This window comes from Lycorma delicatula, chromosome 3 (assembly GCF_047948215.1).
Source record: "Lycorma delicatula isolate Av1 chromosome 3, ASM4794821v1, whole genome shotgun sequence".
Lineage (NCBI taxonomy): Eukaryota > Metazoa > Arthropoda > Insecta > Hemiptera > Fulgoridae > Lycorma > Lycorma delicatula.
Window position 1 is genome coordinate 165740062 of NC_134457.1, and position 16545 is coordinate 165756606.

Below are 16545 nucleotides of genomic sequence, written 5' to 3' on the forward strand. Positions count from 1 at the left end.
GCTAGACACGAACTCATTTCAAAATTTTCATCTGCTAAAACAGAAGAGAAGTAAAACTTGTTCCAATTGTTGTAAGATATTTCAGTCTGGAGGAGGGAATTCAAGTTAAACTTTTAAATTTTGATGAAGTCTCAGGTGAAACTGTTCAAATGTTCTCTGTATCTTTTGCAATGTGTGAAAAAATACAAACTTGAAGAAACGTTGGCTTGTTATACTGCTGATAACACTAACAGTAAATTTGGTGGTGTGAAGAGAAAGAGTAATGAAATAGTGTTCAGAGTGGTTTAGGTAGACCTATTTTAGGAATTTGTTGTTCAGTCCACATTATACACAATTCAGTACAAACAGCATGTGTTTCTCTATCCCCTTGGACATAGAAGTTATTGTTATAAAAATTTATTAAATTTTCACATATATACAGTGAATTTGTGGAAACAGATACAAAAAAGTATCTCATAGTAGCACTTAGCTTGTTACCTGCAATAGAAAGAATTCTTTCAATTTTTGACGGCCTAAAATCATACTTCTTATCTTGTGACAAATGCCCAAAATTATCTGATTTTATGAAAATCTAGAAAGTCTTTGAAGTTTTTATATGCTACTCTACACTTATTTAATAATGTAGTTCTGAAATTTGATGCTAATTCTATCACAGTAACAGAAGCATTTTAGACATATTCTGAATTAATTTTTCAACTTCAGGAAAGAAAACCCCACAAATTTATTACCATCTTCTGCCAAAGAATTACTATGCACTTTAAAAAAATAATGATATTCAGGAATAAAATTATTTTCAAGTGTAGACAATTTTTATAATTCTAGTATTCAATACTAGAGTTGTGATGAACTAGTTTTGATAAAGTTAGTAAGCTTCAGTGGATAAATTTACAAACTGAAATTGCTTGGTTTGATTTAGAAGAGAATGCACCAGTTGTTAATGAAATTATAAAAGATTCCATAAATATTGAACCTACATTGTTGAACCAGGTAATTCAAAAACAAAGGGTAGGTTGTGGTTCAAGTTCTGAGAAAGTACCAGATATTATTTAAGAGAAGTGAAAAGTAATTTGTGAGGTGTATTTCATATTGCAATATTTCTAAAATGGTCGAGTTTGCAATGTCTTTGCCTGGGATATATGCTCCAGTTGAGAGAGTTTTTTCAATTACTGGGAACATTTGGTCTGTAGAAAGGGGTAGACGTTCAGTATCTACTGTTAAACATCTGCTAAATATTAAAATTAATTCAGAACTTTCTTGTTGTGAATTTTACAATGCAATTAAAACAGAAAGCATTTCTGAAAAAGTCACGTTAAGTGAAAAATACAACTGAATAAATAAAGTTTAATGTTTCAGTAAACTTTTAAGTAATTTCAAAAATACGTCCTGGGTTGGACCCAAAAAATATGGTAAGCCTAGCGATATTGCAATTTAATTTAACAATTTTTCAAAGTTGCTGGTATGTATCATTTTTTTAAACTTTGTTAAATTTATTTTCGCACCCTTTAACCACAGCCGGGCGTGCGTAGATATTACCTGAACTTTAAATTTAAAAAAAAATTTCAAAGGAAAAAAATGAATTTATTGAACCAATTAAATATCATCTGGAAGGAAAATTAGTTAAATAATTTAATAATAGTCTTTAAATAATAAAAAATATATACTACAAAGCATTTTGTAAAGGTTGATTATATTTCGTATCTATAGGTCAGTCTGCCCAACGCAGTATTTAATGTTGCAGTATTTCATCTCTGCAATTTTACTAATGAGAAATTGTTGAAAAGAAGACGCAGAAATAGTGTTGCAACCAGTTTAAAAAATGGTATAATATTTCGACATGTTAATTAGTGTATTTCTTTAACAATTAACATTTTGTATATTACTATTTATACATACGTTTTTATAAAATTCGCTTTTAAGATACTTTTACTTGATACTGTACCACGTGAGTTTTGAACAGTTTTTTCTGGAAAATGGTGACTAGCATCAATATTAATTTTCTTCAAACTGTATTATAAGTCAAACGTGTGGAAGACAAATCGTTCGATGTTTTATTTAAAAAAAACAAAAAACAGATCAATTGATTTCTTCAGGAGTTACAGGAAAAAAATGGCATCCAATATATTTATTACGTCCAAGGTTGAAGTAAAAAAATAACAAATATTTTATCAGTCAATTTAATCAATAACATTAAAAGGTTTATAACGCACAAATTGGAAATACCCTAAGTAGTTCGTTATTACCTTTTCGACTTACTAGCGCCAGCGCCGGTGTGATATGAGAAAAGCAACTTTTACGAACTAATTGCGCCACCTTGTAGTTTTCTTGCGAAGTTGCTTTATATTATACCGTTTTCGTATTGAAATGATCCAGTGATGTATGTTTTTGAAATGTTGGTACCCCTGTCGCACTGCTCTATATATAACTGGATAGGGGACCTTTGGCGTAAAATATATTTAAGTGTTTAGTATTAAAGCGTTCTCCAGCGCCGCAGAATGATCGGCTGGGAATTAAATAAAACCATTGCACGCTTGTGCGACTATAATCGTGATTGTAGGGATGTTTATTTTACTCAAGTCGGATAACCATTGCAACCCACCGTGTCGGTCTGGTGGTGAACGCGTCTTCCCAAATCAGCTGATTTGGAAGTAGAGAGTTTCATCGTTCAACTCATAGTAAAGGCAATTACGTTTATACGGATTTGAATACTGACGTGGGACCGGTATTCTTTGGTGGTTGGGTTTCAATTAACCACACATCTCAGGAATGGTTGAACTGAGTGTGCAAGACTACACTCAGACATATCATCCTCTGAAGTAATACCTGAACGGTAATTCTCGGCTGCTAAACAGCAAAATGAAATATAACCATTGAACCCCCCGGGGCTGAGTAATGTTTTTTGCAAGGCCGGCCCCTTGGGGAGGGGGGGGGAGATTGGTTTGTCGATGGGGTACAGGCACACATACGCACTCTTAATAACATCTTGCGGATTCTGTTAACGAGCCCGACACTTTACCCGTGAATAGGGTTCTACGACTTGTCGAAAAAAACAACAACAAAAGAACGGTTATTTTTGCAACACAAGTAGAAATTTACGTACAGTTGTAGAAAATTTATATATTGCTCAATGTTCAAAATAAAAAATCAGAACACTTATACTTCATCGGTTAAAGCATGGTCTTATCTCTACTCTTAACACTTACCTTTGCGCATGCGCAATTTTATTTTATTTAATTCTACCATTCATTTAGTAGCGCTAGTTTACACTTCAAATTGTACCAATTCCTGTACATGGAATCTCATATCCATGTAGAGATGTTATATAGAGATCAGTGCCCTGTTGCTTAGGATCGAACGCGGGTTTTGTATGTGTCGATATACGATTGTGAATATTGTGGCTAATACTGAAACTCTCCAATATGAGTTCGTACTGTAGACTTTGTTTAAAAAGTGACTTGTGGAACAATCCGTTACCTATTTTCTTAGAGGAATTATCAATACCTTCGAAGATAAGCGATTTATTTGGTATTAATGTAAGAATTGATTACATCAACTGATTTTAGGTTATCTTATTGTTATACTTACCAGCTTTTCAGTGGTTGCCTTGATTGTGTAGTCTGATTTCGATACTAATTTTATTTTATATTATTCAAATTAAAGAAAAAAAAACTGTTTTATAGTTAGGGAATATGCTATTAACTTTTTTTGTGAAACTTTAGCCTTTGCATTTTGATGTAATGAACAACATACAAGCCCTTACGTGTGCTGTTTCGAATTGCTTTATAATTTTGAAAACAATCGCCAGGAAAAAGTTATTTGTTTTAACGTACTTATATGTTTATCATTACTTTGGGTAATTTATATTAATCTTTTAGGCCCAAATTTAAAATAAGTAATTATTTTCCAAAATTTTTACACATCATTACAAAAGGTAATGCAAACATTTTTGTCCAAATTAAAATTCAAAACTACAAACGAAAATCGACGTACGCCAATAGTAGGTTATTTCGATAGTTTCTCAAACTGAATATTACATTGGGAAGTCGTTTATTACATTTAATTAAATGTTAAAAACTTAAAATGACTAAATATTTTGAAGTATAGACAACTTTATCTGCATCAGACAGGGTCTTCATTTTTTCATCAGGATCATTTTTAAATCTGTTATTATTCTCCTTTTCAGATACAGCCTGTCCAAGGTTATAATACCAAACTATTTAGTGAAAAAATGTAACTATTTCTCATAGTATAATTAATATTGCATTCAACCAGATTTACCTCTGGTTTTATCCTCTTCCAGGCTTCTAACTTAAATATTTTTACATTTTGAAAGCATTTGTATGCCTTAGTGAAACTCATTTACTTTACTTGCATAACTCATGAAAAAGTCATCTTTTTTCCTCTCTTCATCTCATTTGTAATTTAAGAATATTATCACTGCAATTAAATTACTTGCTTGTCTATAAAAAGATATTAATAATGTTTAAGAAAACTATGTATTGATGCATATAACCAGAATACATTGAAAAGACCACACTTAGTTCATTAATCTCCCTCCACTGTTCAGCATTCATAGAATGTTTTTGCTTTTTTTACTTTGCCTATTAAACACAGCTATGTGTCAGGTGACAAATAGGGATCATTCATTGAAAAATTTGATGCAAGATATTAGCAAATGTTAATACACACCCATAGATATTTTACAAAGAAAAATCAAATCGTAGAGTAATATATATACTTATTAATATTTGATAATATACATTAATCAGCATTCTTAGAGTTTTAGAAAAAAAAGTTACAGAGTTGCTTTAAATGCCACAAAGTTAGATTAGTGATAATAAATGCTATTGCACTAAAAAATAAAGTACATAGTAATAAATACCATTAATCTAGCTGTCCAAAAGTTAAATTGCATCATCATTCCTTTAGTTTAGTTTCACTTAAGACTAAATAGCAGAGCAGATGTGGCTGCTGGTTACAAAAAAAAAATAACATACAAAAATGTTAGAACAGCCACATAGCTCTTGAAAATTATACACTTTAGAAATGGTGTCCTCATTAATAAGTACTTTTATAATCTCAATTTTACGCAGTCATGTTTTCCCTGGTAATAATATTTTGTACCATGTTGGCAATTTTCATAAAAAGTTATACCATACAGTATGTTTTTAAACTATGATTATCTCTTATCTCAGTAATGTAATTTTTTAAATTTAAACAAAATCATCATAACCTAATGATAGTTTATACATTATTTAAAAGGAATATCTATGAAATGTTTTGTTAATTTTTGTTTAATGTGTTGTAAAGTATGAAGTTCCAAAGTTAAATTAAAAGTTAATGATTATTATTAGATTACGTAGTCCTTTTGTAACTAATTATTAAATTTAGTTTTCCTAAAACCATTTCACTGACAGCTTGATAATAGTTAGAGCATAGTAGAAGTTAATAATATAGTAAAGTTAAGGTTTTCACATACCTTTTCCCCTTTTATGTATTATTGTTTGATTGCCTTTGTTTCTTAAAAGTGAAAGAATTATTAACTTGTCCCCTGAGCTCAATATATCTCATAAACATTGTTTATAAAACAGCAGTGAAGTCGCATCCAGCTTTCATGCTTTATAAATTTTCATATGTTCTATTCAGTTACTTTTATTGAAATATCTTTTCACTTTTTAAGACCATATTTCTCATCGTATTCATTTTATTTTTTTAAATAATAGCTATTAAATGACTTGCTTTCAAATAAATGGAAATTTTTCTTCCGAAAGTCTTTAAGAGCTAATTATTGACTTCACCAGTAATCAGTAACAGTGTGATTAATGGCACCAGTCTGAAATAGGTAAGGGGACTTCTTGAGGATATAATAAAATAAATAGTTAACCAATAATTTATTTTTCATTTAATACAAGTATTTTGTTTTTTGTCTGATTTAATGTATTTATGAATTTTATATTGTCGTGTGTTCGTGGCTCGATCAGGATATTGAGAGATTGACGATAAAAAATGTTTATATAATTACAATTTATTAGTTTAAGAACATAAAAAGAATAAGACAAATCAAGAACAATGATAATAAGAATAATAAACAGCTCACAATAATAATCAGGATAATAACAATAATGAAAATGGCCAACACCAATAATAATAATAATAAATGTCAAATAATAATCATAGTAATCACAACCAAAATAATAAATGTCATTAATAATAATAATAAATAGTGATTACATACAAAACAGAATCTAAAGTAATCCTCAGGATTTATTTACAGGTAGTTAAATATAATTCAGTCCCATTGACAAAAGATATTAACATGATCGTTAGTCTTAACACTTTTAACCACTAGTCTTGTAATAACAACAATAGATAAGACAAGTATAACATTTTTTCACTGCAAACACCTTTGCTCAAATAAAACTACCCTATGAGTAACACTTTATGAATGAAATTTAGTATATTATCTCTTTCACTTTAGCCTAGCAGTAACTCACCAAACCATTTCTTGTTTTTGTGTACTAAAATTACTTGTGACGTCACCTTAATTTTGTCGAACCTGCACTAGAAATTCACTCCTTCGCTGACCTTGCAGAATACTCTTGCTTCAAACTTGTATAATAACTCCTCGCTTGGAACTGTATCATAGCACTCTCTCGCAGACACCCCTTGCAGAACCGATTTCAACTGGTCATCCCTGGAATATTTATACTCCTATCCTCTTTACCTGCTGGACTGGACACAACTTGAAGCGTGAGAATGATCATTCACCTTTACATATTCCACTGAAATTCCTACCCTGGTCCGGCAACACTTCTCTCAGAACAACATCTGTTTAGGTTGTCAGTGGCAGAATTACAAAGGACGATTGTTAAACAGACCTGTTACCTTTACTAAAAGGTACCTTTTAGCCCCTTTCTGGATTCCTCCCAATATTATATTTTCTACTACTTTTATTTTAATTGGCAGGAGTCTGTTACTCAGGTCTGTTATGTTGGTCTTGTTACAGTATCATTGAAGTATGCTAAGACATAAGGGTTTAAAAACCCTGTGTAAAATTTGAATTTTGTGGTTATTGTTTAAATTTGTTTCTGTTCCTATTAAGCCAAAAAAACTTAAACATTTTATTCTGTGTGTAGTCATGAAAATGTCCCTTGTACATGTGTTAAATTTATATATTCCTTGAACACACATGTGAAATCATACCGGTAACCTTTACATAAGATATAAAAGAATAAAATTATTCCATATTTGTAAACATTACACAACTGGATTTAACAGATTCTTTCGAAAGGTAACTATTTACTTTCTTTTTCATAAAGTGACTGTAAATATAGGTGAATCATACCTTTGGTTGTACCCAGCTGGTATGTATTGTTAGTAAGAACACAGCAACATACTTTGGCCAGGGGAATAGCCAAGAACAGCATTAATATTTCAGAAGTGATTACTTAATTTTAAATCTGGATTTAAAAAACTTATTATTTTGTAAAATTTTCTGAATAAAATTGCTTATATTTATTGTTATTAATATCAAAGTTGTCAATAGTTACTTAAATTGTCTTCAGGTTTCACAAATGTAAAAAGTTTGAATCAGTTTTAAATAGAAATTGGTTTATTAAAAAAAAAGAAAAGAAAACAACACAAAATTATACATAAATGTTGTGGATCACATTAGGAGAAAAGCATGTTCAGTATAATTGTACTTTACTTATGATTGTAGTGATAATAATTAGGATGGATGTTTTGTAATATATTGTTGCTTTTGACAAAATGAGCTTTCTGTTTATAATTTAATAATAGTTTGTTCATTTCTTAAAAATGTAATACAAGTTATGTTTAAAGTAAAATTGTTTTTATGCATTTGATACAGAGTTTGGCATTTTGGAATGTAATGTGATTGAGAACATGCTTAAGCTGTTTGATGTTCTCAGTTACCTTCACTCTCTTGATGAATCAGACATTATTTTTCAGTAGCATTATTTTAACTATCTTAATCAGAATTCTGCAAATTGCAATCAGTGATTAGTTCAAAAACAAAACAAAAAAACATTTACTGAGCTGAAAATTCAATGACTCTGTAAGATTTATGTATTTCAACGCAGAATTGAAACTGGTGTTGATGCACAATTTGATGGATCGAATTCACAATTGATTAGCTCATGCAATTTTCTCTAATGTTTCTCATTCTGTTGTTTATGAAATTGTTAGTGAACATTTCACTAAAACAATATTGTGCACAATAGTCCCAACAGTGCTGATATCAGATTACAAACAGAAGAGAATTACTGCTTCTCAATCATTTTCATATAGAATAGGATAAATTTTTCAATCATATAATATTGATAGATAAGACTTTTTTTTTTGTCTTCAGTCATTTGACTGGTTTGATGCAGCTCTCCAAGATTCCCTATCTAGTTGCTAGTCGTTTCATTTCAGTATACCCTCTACATCCTACATCCCTAACAATTTGTTTTACATATTCCAAAAGTGGCCTGCCTACACAATTTTTTCCTTCTACCTGTCTTTCCAATATTAAAGCGACTATTCCAGAATGCCTTAGTATGTGGCCTATAAGTCTGTCTCTTCTTTTAACTATATTTTTCCAAATGCTTCTTTCTTCATCTATTTGTCGCAATACCTCTTCATTTGTCACTTTATCCACCCATCTGATCTTTAGCATTCTCCTATAGCACCACATTTCAAAAGCTTCTAATCTTTTCTTCTCAAATACTCCGATTGTCCAAGTTTCACTTCCATATAAAGCGACACTCCAAACATATAGTTTCAAAAATCTTTTCCTGACATTTAAATTAATTTTTGATGTAAACAAATTATATTTCTTAACAAATTATATTTCGTTTCACTTGTGCTATTTGGCATTTTATATTGCTCCTGCTTCGTCCATCTTTAGTAATTCTACTTCCCAAATAACAAAATTCTTCTACCTCCATAATCTTTTCTCCTCCTATTTTCACATTCAGTGGTCCATCTTTGTCTACTACATTTCATTACTTATGTTTTCTTCTTGTTTATTTTCATGCGATAGTTCTTGCGTAGGACTTCATCTATGCCGTTCATTGTTTCTTCTAAATCCTTTTTATTCTCGGATAGAATTACTATATCATCAGCAAATCGTAGCATCTTTATCTTTTCACCTTGTACTGTTACTCCGAATCTAAATTGTTCTTTAACATCATTAACTGCTAGATCCATGTAAAGATTAAAGAGTAACTGAGATAGGGAACATCCTTGTCGGACTTCCTTTCTTATTACGGCTTCTTTCTTATGTTCTTCAATTATTACTGTTGCTGTTTGGTTCCTGTACATGTTAGCAATTGTTCTTCTATCTCTATTTGAACCCTAATTTTTTTAAAATGCTGAACATTTTATTCCAGTCTACATTATCGAATACCTTTTCTAGGTCTATAAACGCCAAGTATGTTGGTTTGTTTTTCTTTAATCTTCCTTCTACTATTAATCTGAGGCCTAAAATTGCTTTCCTTGTCCCTATACTTTTCCTGAAACCAATTTGGTCTTCTCCTAACACTTCTTCCAGTCTCCTCTCAATTCTTCTGTATAGAATTCTAGTTAAGATTTTTGATGCATGACTAGTTAAACTAATTGTTCTGTATTCTTCACATTTATCTGCCCCTGCTTTCTTTGGTATCATGACTATAACACTTTTTTGAAGTCTGACGGAAATTCCCCTTTTTCATAAATATTACACACCAGTTTGTATAATCTCTCAATCGCTTCCTCACCTGCAATGCGCAGTAATTCTACAGGTATTCCGTCTATTCCAGGAGCCTTTCTGCCATTTAAATCTTTTAATGCTCTCTTAAATTCAGATCTCAGTATTGTTTCTCCCATTTCATCCTCCTCAGCTTCCTCTTCTTCCTCTATAACACCATTTTCTAATTCATTTCCTCCGTATAACTCTTCAATATATTCCACCCATCTATCAACTTTACCTTTCGTATTATATATTGGTGTACCATCATTGTTTAACACATTATTAGATTTTAATTTATGTACCCCAAAATTTTCCTTAACTTTCCTGTATGCTCCGTCTATTTTACCAATGTTCATTTCTCTTTCCACTTCTGAACACTTTTCTTTAATCCACTCTTCTTTCGACAGTTTGCACTTCCTGTTTATTGCATTTCTTAATTGCCGACAGTTCCTTTTACTTTCTTCATCACTAGCATTCTTATATTTTCTACGTTCATCCATCAGCTGCAATATATCGTCCGAAACCCAAGGTTTTCTACTAGTTCTCTTTATTCCGCCTAAGTTTGCTTCTGCTGATTTAAGAATTTCCTTTTTAACATTCTCCCATTCTTCTTCTACATTTTCTACCTTATCTTTTTTACTCAGACCTCTTGGGATGTCCTCCTCAAAAATCTTCTTTACCTCCTCTTCCTCAAGCTTCTCTAAATTCCACCGATTCATCTGACACCTTTTCTTCAGGTTTTTAAACCCCAATCTACATTTCATTATCACCAAATTGTGGTCGCTATCAATGTCTGCTCCAGGGTAAGTTTTGCAGTCAACGAGTTGATTTCTAAATCTTTGCTTAACCATGATATAATCTATCTGATATCTTGCAGTATCGCCTGGCTTTTTCCAAGTGTATATTCTTCTATTATGATTTTTAAATTGGGTGTTGGCAATTACTAAATTATACTTCGTGCAAAACTCTATAAGTCGGTTCCCTCTTTCATTCCTTTTGCCCAGCCCGTATTCACCCACTATATTTCCTTCCTTGCCTTTTCCAATGCTTGCATTCCAATCTCAAACTATTATTAAATTTTCATCTCCTTTTACGTGTTTAATTGCTTCATCAATTTCTTCGTATACACACTCTACCTCATCATCATCATGGGCGCTTGTAGGCATATAGACGTTAACAATCGTTGTTGGTTTAGGTTTTGATTTTATCCTTATTACAATGATTCTATCGCTGTGCGTTTTGAAATACTCTACTCTCTTCCCTATCTTCTTGTTCATTATGAAACCTACTCCTGCCTGCCCATTATTTGAAGTTGAGTTAATTAATCTAAAATCACCTGACCAAAAGTCGCCTTCCTCTTCCCACCTCACTAATTCCTACTACATCGACATTTATCCTATCTATTTCCCCTTTTAAATTTTCTAGCCTACCAACCTTTTTTAAACCTAACATTCCACGCTCCGACTCGTAGAATGTTATTTTTTAATTTTCTGGTGACCCCTTCCTTAGTAGTCCCCACCTGGAGATCCGAACGGGGGACTAGTTTACCTCCGGAATATTTTACCAAGGAAGGCGCCTCCATCATTGCTATATGAAAATGCAGAGAGCCACATTTTCTTGGAAAAAAAGCAGCTGTAGTTTTCCATTGCTTTCAGCTGCGCAGTACTCAGAGGACTGAGTGATGTTGATATGGCCGTTTAAGTCATTCTGACTCACGCCCCTAACAACTACTGAAAGAGCTGCTGCCCTCTTTCAGGAATCATTCCTTAGTCTGGCTCTCAACAGATACCTCTCCGATATGGTTGCACCTTCGGTCCAGCTACTCTGTATCCCTGAGCACTCAAGCCCCCTCACCAACGGCAAGGTCTCATGATTCATAGAGGAGGGTAGATAAGACATTAATGTCTTATTAATTCCAGAAATTTAATAAAACTTGTATAGCACTAGTCATATTTCTTGACCAAACCTAAAAAGTTCAAATAGACACTTCGACCATGAGAGTCAATTTTTTGTATCAAAATGTGTTCTTTGCCTTGAAGAGAAACCACAACTTTATAAAAGTTATGGCATGCTATATAGAACTGTTATCACGAACTGTTTAGTTAGAGATTATGTCAGCTTTACAATAATGTAAGACATTGTGTTGCACAAAAAATTTGAAAACATTATGATTGGAGTTATTGGGCCATCTCCATGTTGTTCAGATATGGTGCCACCTGATTATCTTCAATTTCTGAAAATAAAGGAATGTTTTTCAGAAAGTGCATGCAGATTAGTGATGACTTTATAAAACTGTCACCGACTGATTCAAGGAATAGGTACCAGTTTTTTTTTTACAAAGGTATTCATAATTAATATGGTTAAGCAATCTCAAAAAAACGTTTGAATGTCATTAAGAATTATGTTGAAAAATAGCCTGAGACATATTTGTGCATTGTAAAATCAGAGATTTTGAATTAAAATAAATTATTACTGGTTTATGATAAAACAATTCTTGCTTAAAAGTTCACATTTGTAGTGAACTTTTAATAAACGTTTTGAATAGACTGTACAAAATAAAATAATGTAATTATGTCAGTTAATTTAATAATAGCCTGGTTAGATGTTTGTTGTTCTTAGAAGTTATCTCATATTTTTATTAAATATTGTGTTCCCTGCATGATGGACTGGGGTTATGATTTCTTTGGAAAGTTAGTACTTCTTGCCTTCTGTGCTTATTAAAAATAAGTTTAAAAACAATGGTGGTTAAGTAGAAAAATGAAGTAGTTACATATAAGTATTGAACAAATAATATGAGTTTTTAATGACCCACTGACCTTTACCTTTGTTATGTGCCTCCATATCTTTGTTATAAAGATATCTTTTAAAAATATTTTGTTTATACTATTGATTCTTATAACTGTATTTTCTGCCAGTACTAAATGTGAATATCTGGTGAGTGTTGGAAATGCATTCATTTTCGGGGTTGTGTTACTTTTGAAAACTCTTGTTCATTACTTCCAGTAGATGATATGTTGAAAAGTGATAGAGATATATCAAGATTCTGAAGGAAAGGGGTGTGACACAACTTCAAAACAAAGATGGTTATACTTTTCAAAGAACGAATCATTGAAGTGCTCCTGTGGCCAGGCAACTACCCAGACTTAAACCCAATTAAGAATTTTTGGGCAATAGTCAAAAAACAATTCAAAAATGAATTTACCACAAAAATTGACCACATTAAAGCAATAATATCGTTGTGATTTAATGATGAAAAAAAGTGATAGTAATACACTTGTTGAAATTATGCCAAATCATGTATGTGGAGTGATTTAAGAATAAAGGAGGACATAATTAATAGATATTCACAAATTGTACAGGTATGATTTTTTTTCTAAATAAAGTTACTTTTTATTAAATAACATCTGTGTTAATATTAATTTACTTGCTACTCTATATATTAACTGATTTAATAAGTTATACTTTTTTAATAAGTTTTTATTTTTCAGTTAAATCCAAATGACACATTACCGCAAGTTATTTGTCACCTTTGTCTTGCAAAAGTTACATTTTTGGATGAATTCTGTACACAGGTTAAACATTCAACTAACTTGTTGAACAGTCTTGCTGCTTGTAGAGATGTGTCACAGGTAAGTTTAGATGCAATAAGCCTTCTGTTTTATTTATTTATTTTTTAATATCGTATACTTTTAAGTATTTTGGGGAAAGTGATTAAAAACTGGAATGAATGAAACATCAGGTATATCTGAAGGAAGTAGTATGTGTTTTGTTAAAACAAAAAGAAACATTCATTTCCATATACATTTTTTAATAAAAGATAAGTTTCAGTAGCAGTCTTTTCAAATTTCATATTACATTTCACAATTCATTGCTCTAATAAAACACTTATCATTTTTTCAAATGTCAGTAATTCAAATTAATTGGGAGATTAAATTTTTGGTTTGTTGAAATTCTTTTACATTAACTATTAAAGTGTATTATTTACAATGAGGTATAGGTATACTACAATTTCGGTGTAGATGTGAAACTGTAGAAGATGACATCAATGTATCTATACAGCTATTATGGTTATATCTACAGATCAAATCCAGAATGTCCATATTTTAATATGACCATTGTAGATTTGTTCTTACAAAAAATTATAAGTTTTAAATTAATCTTCAGTGAACTATACCACTAAGTTCATTTTTATTATAATTTTATTTTAAAAATGGGCATTTTCATTTAACCACCTATTAAAAATGGTTCATTAGGAGGTTTGACTAGCTTGTAATTGCTTTTATATATAATTATCTTCCTTCATAGAAGAATCAAGGCTCTGAACTTAATTGGTGGTAGCCAAATGAAGTAATCTTATCAAGTAATCTTACATACTCTGGGTTACACTGCAAAGTAGTTAATGATATCCCAGTTTCCATTACCCTGGCCATGAAATTCCAGGGTTGTATAGCAGCTACATCCCTAAAGAGCAGCACAGTCAAACAAATGTTTATTCAACCGAAGCAAATACTACCTTGATATCAATAAAAATCCTTAAAACGTATTGATGGTCAGTGCTTTTCACAACAAGACAAGAGTTCAGTAATACAGACTTCATTGGCAACTTCCTTTATGAAATGAAGGATTGTATTGATCAGAATTTTGAATAATGCCCATATCAATATGTTCACCTTAATCAGCTGCTCCAGCAGCTTACAAAGACCAGCAAAAACTGCTGACTTTAGTTATGTATTTTTCTATTGAAGTATCTTAACAAGAACATGCAACAATCTTCCAGCAATTTAATAAACAACCCCCAATAAAGATACCCTTGAAACAGTGTGCTGAATAGTTCTTATTGCAAATAAGGTCATATTGCAATCTGCATTCTGGGGAAAGTTTTTTAAAGTGTAATTTTTTTTTCTGATACTGATCGTCCTAGCCATTTGTTAAAAAATGTTTTCACTAGCCATCAAAAAAAAAAATTGCATTGATAGCTGACGGAAGCAATCATATTGCAAGCAAAAATTACACTATCTGCCTAATAATAAGCTGACATCTCAACTAAATTATTTTTATAACTGAAATTGATGAATAAGTATTTTAAGTACTATTTCTATGAACTTACCACACCTTAGTTTTGTCTTTTAGTTTATAAATTACATTCCACAAAATTGATGAATTTGCCAATAATGTTTGTGTAAATGTTATAACTACCTCTGCTAATCATGACCATTGTAGAAGTAGTCTTTTTTTTATTCATTTGCTTTTATTAAAAGTTGTGTACTGTCTTCATTTTAAGTTTGAACATATTTGTATTTTCTTCTAAATTTCCATATATAACATTTTTATAAAATATTTATTTCTTATTATTCATTTTCAATATTAATAAATTATGTTTTATCACAAAAAATTGGTTTCAGACCATATTATGAATTATCTAAAGTATTATTAAGAAAATTTATAACTTCCACCATTAATATTTACGAATAAGTAATCTTTGTTAAACAAAGCAGTCATTTGTTTGTAAAAAGTAACTATATTCACCTCTGTCAAAAGAATGCAATGCAAGCACATAAGGAAGGTCACTACCATTATAACTACCATTATGCTTCCATTATATTTTTTCAACATATTTTCTATCAGGGGTGCCGACGTTGAGCATATGATACTTTGTTTATTCTATAAATAGTTTTTCTGTTGGTGCCATTTGTCTCTTTAATTTTTTAATGACCCTCCTAGTTATTATCTTCATTCAGTCTGTTTAATGTTCATAGTTTGCATTTTTATTCATTAATATGAACTGAACCTTTTGTTTTTTTTTGTGATGCTGTTCTGATCAAGTTTTACTGTAGTTTCCTTTGATCCAACCAGGGAAACATAGCATATCTACTCGCTCATGATATGATCTGAATAAAATGTATTTGAGTAATAACCCTACTAAATGTAAATTAGGAAACAATAATACATTGAAAACACCTTAATTTCAGTTCTCTAACAACAATAATATTGCAAACAACATCACAAAAACATAAAGCGTAGCTAATAACCAAAACATCCCATAAAATCTGAGTAATAATATTTGTTTATTTATTAACATGTTCAGTTACATTAGAAAATGTTCCGTTATCCGATTTGAAATTGTTATAAATTTGATTACAGTCATTACATTTAATTTTTTTAACACAGGTTTTTTTTTGCTAATATCGCCACATAATAATTTATAATTGTATGATTTTTTTGTTATTTTATACTATTGATTTTATGGGATGTTTTTGTTATTAGCTATGCTTTATGTTTTTGTCATGTTGTTTGCAATATTATTGTTTTTAGAGAATTGAAATTAGGTGTTTTCTATATATTATTGTTTCCTAATTTATATTTAGTAGGGTTATTTTGTTTTTTCTTTTGCATTCATCAATTCTGCTTCTTTTTACACATTGATTATATAATTTGTCAATGCAATTATTGCATCCATTAAACGTAGCTATTTCTGTAGTATAAATTATTTCTAACTTCATTTTAATTTTATTTTCATTAGTGCAAATAAAGCTCTGTTTATCATATTATGCATATTTCATATATCATTTTGTATCATATTGTACATATTATTTGTTAATCTGAAAACGATTGGATAGTTTATTTATTTTGCTATTATTAAAATAACTTTAACAATAAATATGAGTTTCGTATTCAAGTAGTCCTTTTAATTTTGTTTAAAATTTATCTGTTTTTTTTTTTTTTTTTTATTTTCCCATTTTGTTTTTAGATTTAGGTTTATTGTGCAAGTCAGTTTTCTGTTAATTATTTTGGGTTCATTATTTATCAGTATATGT

The 16545-nt window shown here is 30.6% G+C and overlaps 1 protein-coding gene across 2 annotated transcripts in view; it reads left to right on the forward strand.

The window, feature by feature from the left end:
* The first annotated feature begins 3314 nt into the window (after positions 1-3314).
* LOC142322168 (uncharacterized) overlaps positions 3315-16545 on the forward strand; it is a 31642-nt gene continuing 18411 nt past the window's right edge. Inside the window, exons 1-2 of one of the 2 annotated variants that reach the window (XM_075360936.1) lie at positions 3315-3530; positions 13219-13359. In XM_075360936.1, coding sequence (XP_075217051.1) covers positions 3417-3530; positions 13219-13359 — 255 coding nt within the window. In that variant the 5' untranslated portion in view covers positions 3315-3416. Of the gene's footprint in view, positions 3531-12710; positions 13090-13218; positions 13360-16545 lie in introns of those variants that run through there. The other variant, XM_075360937.1, reaches the window with a different exon arrangement.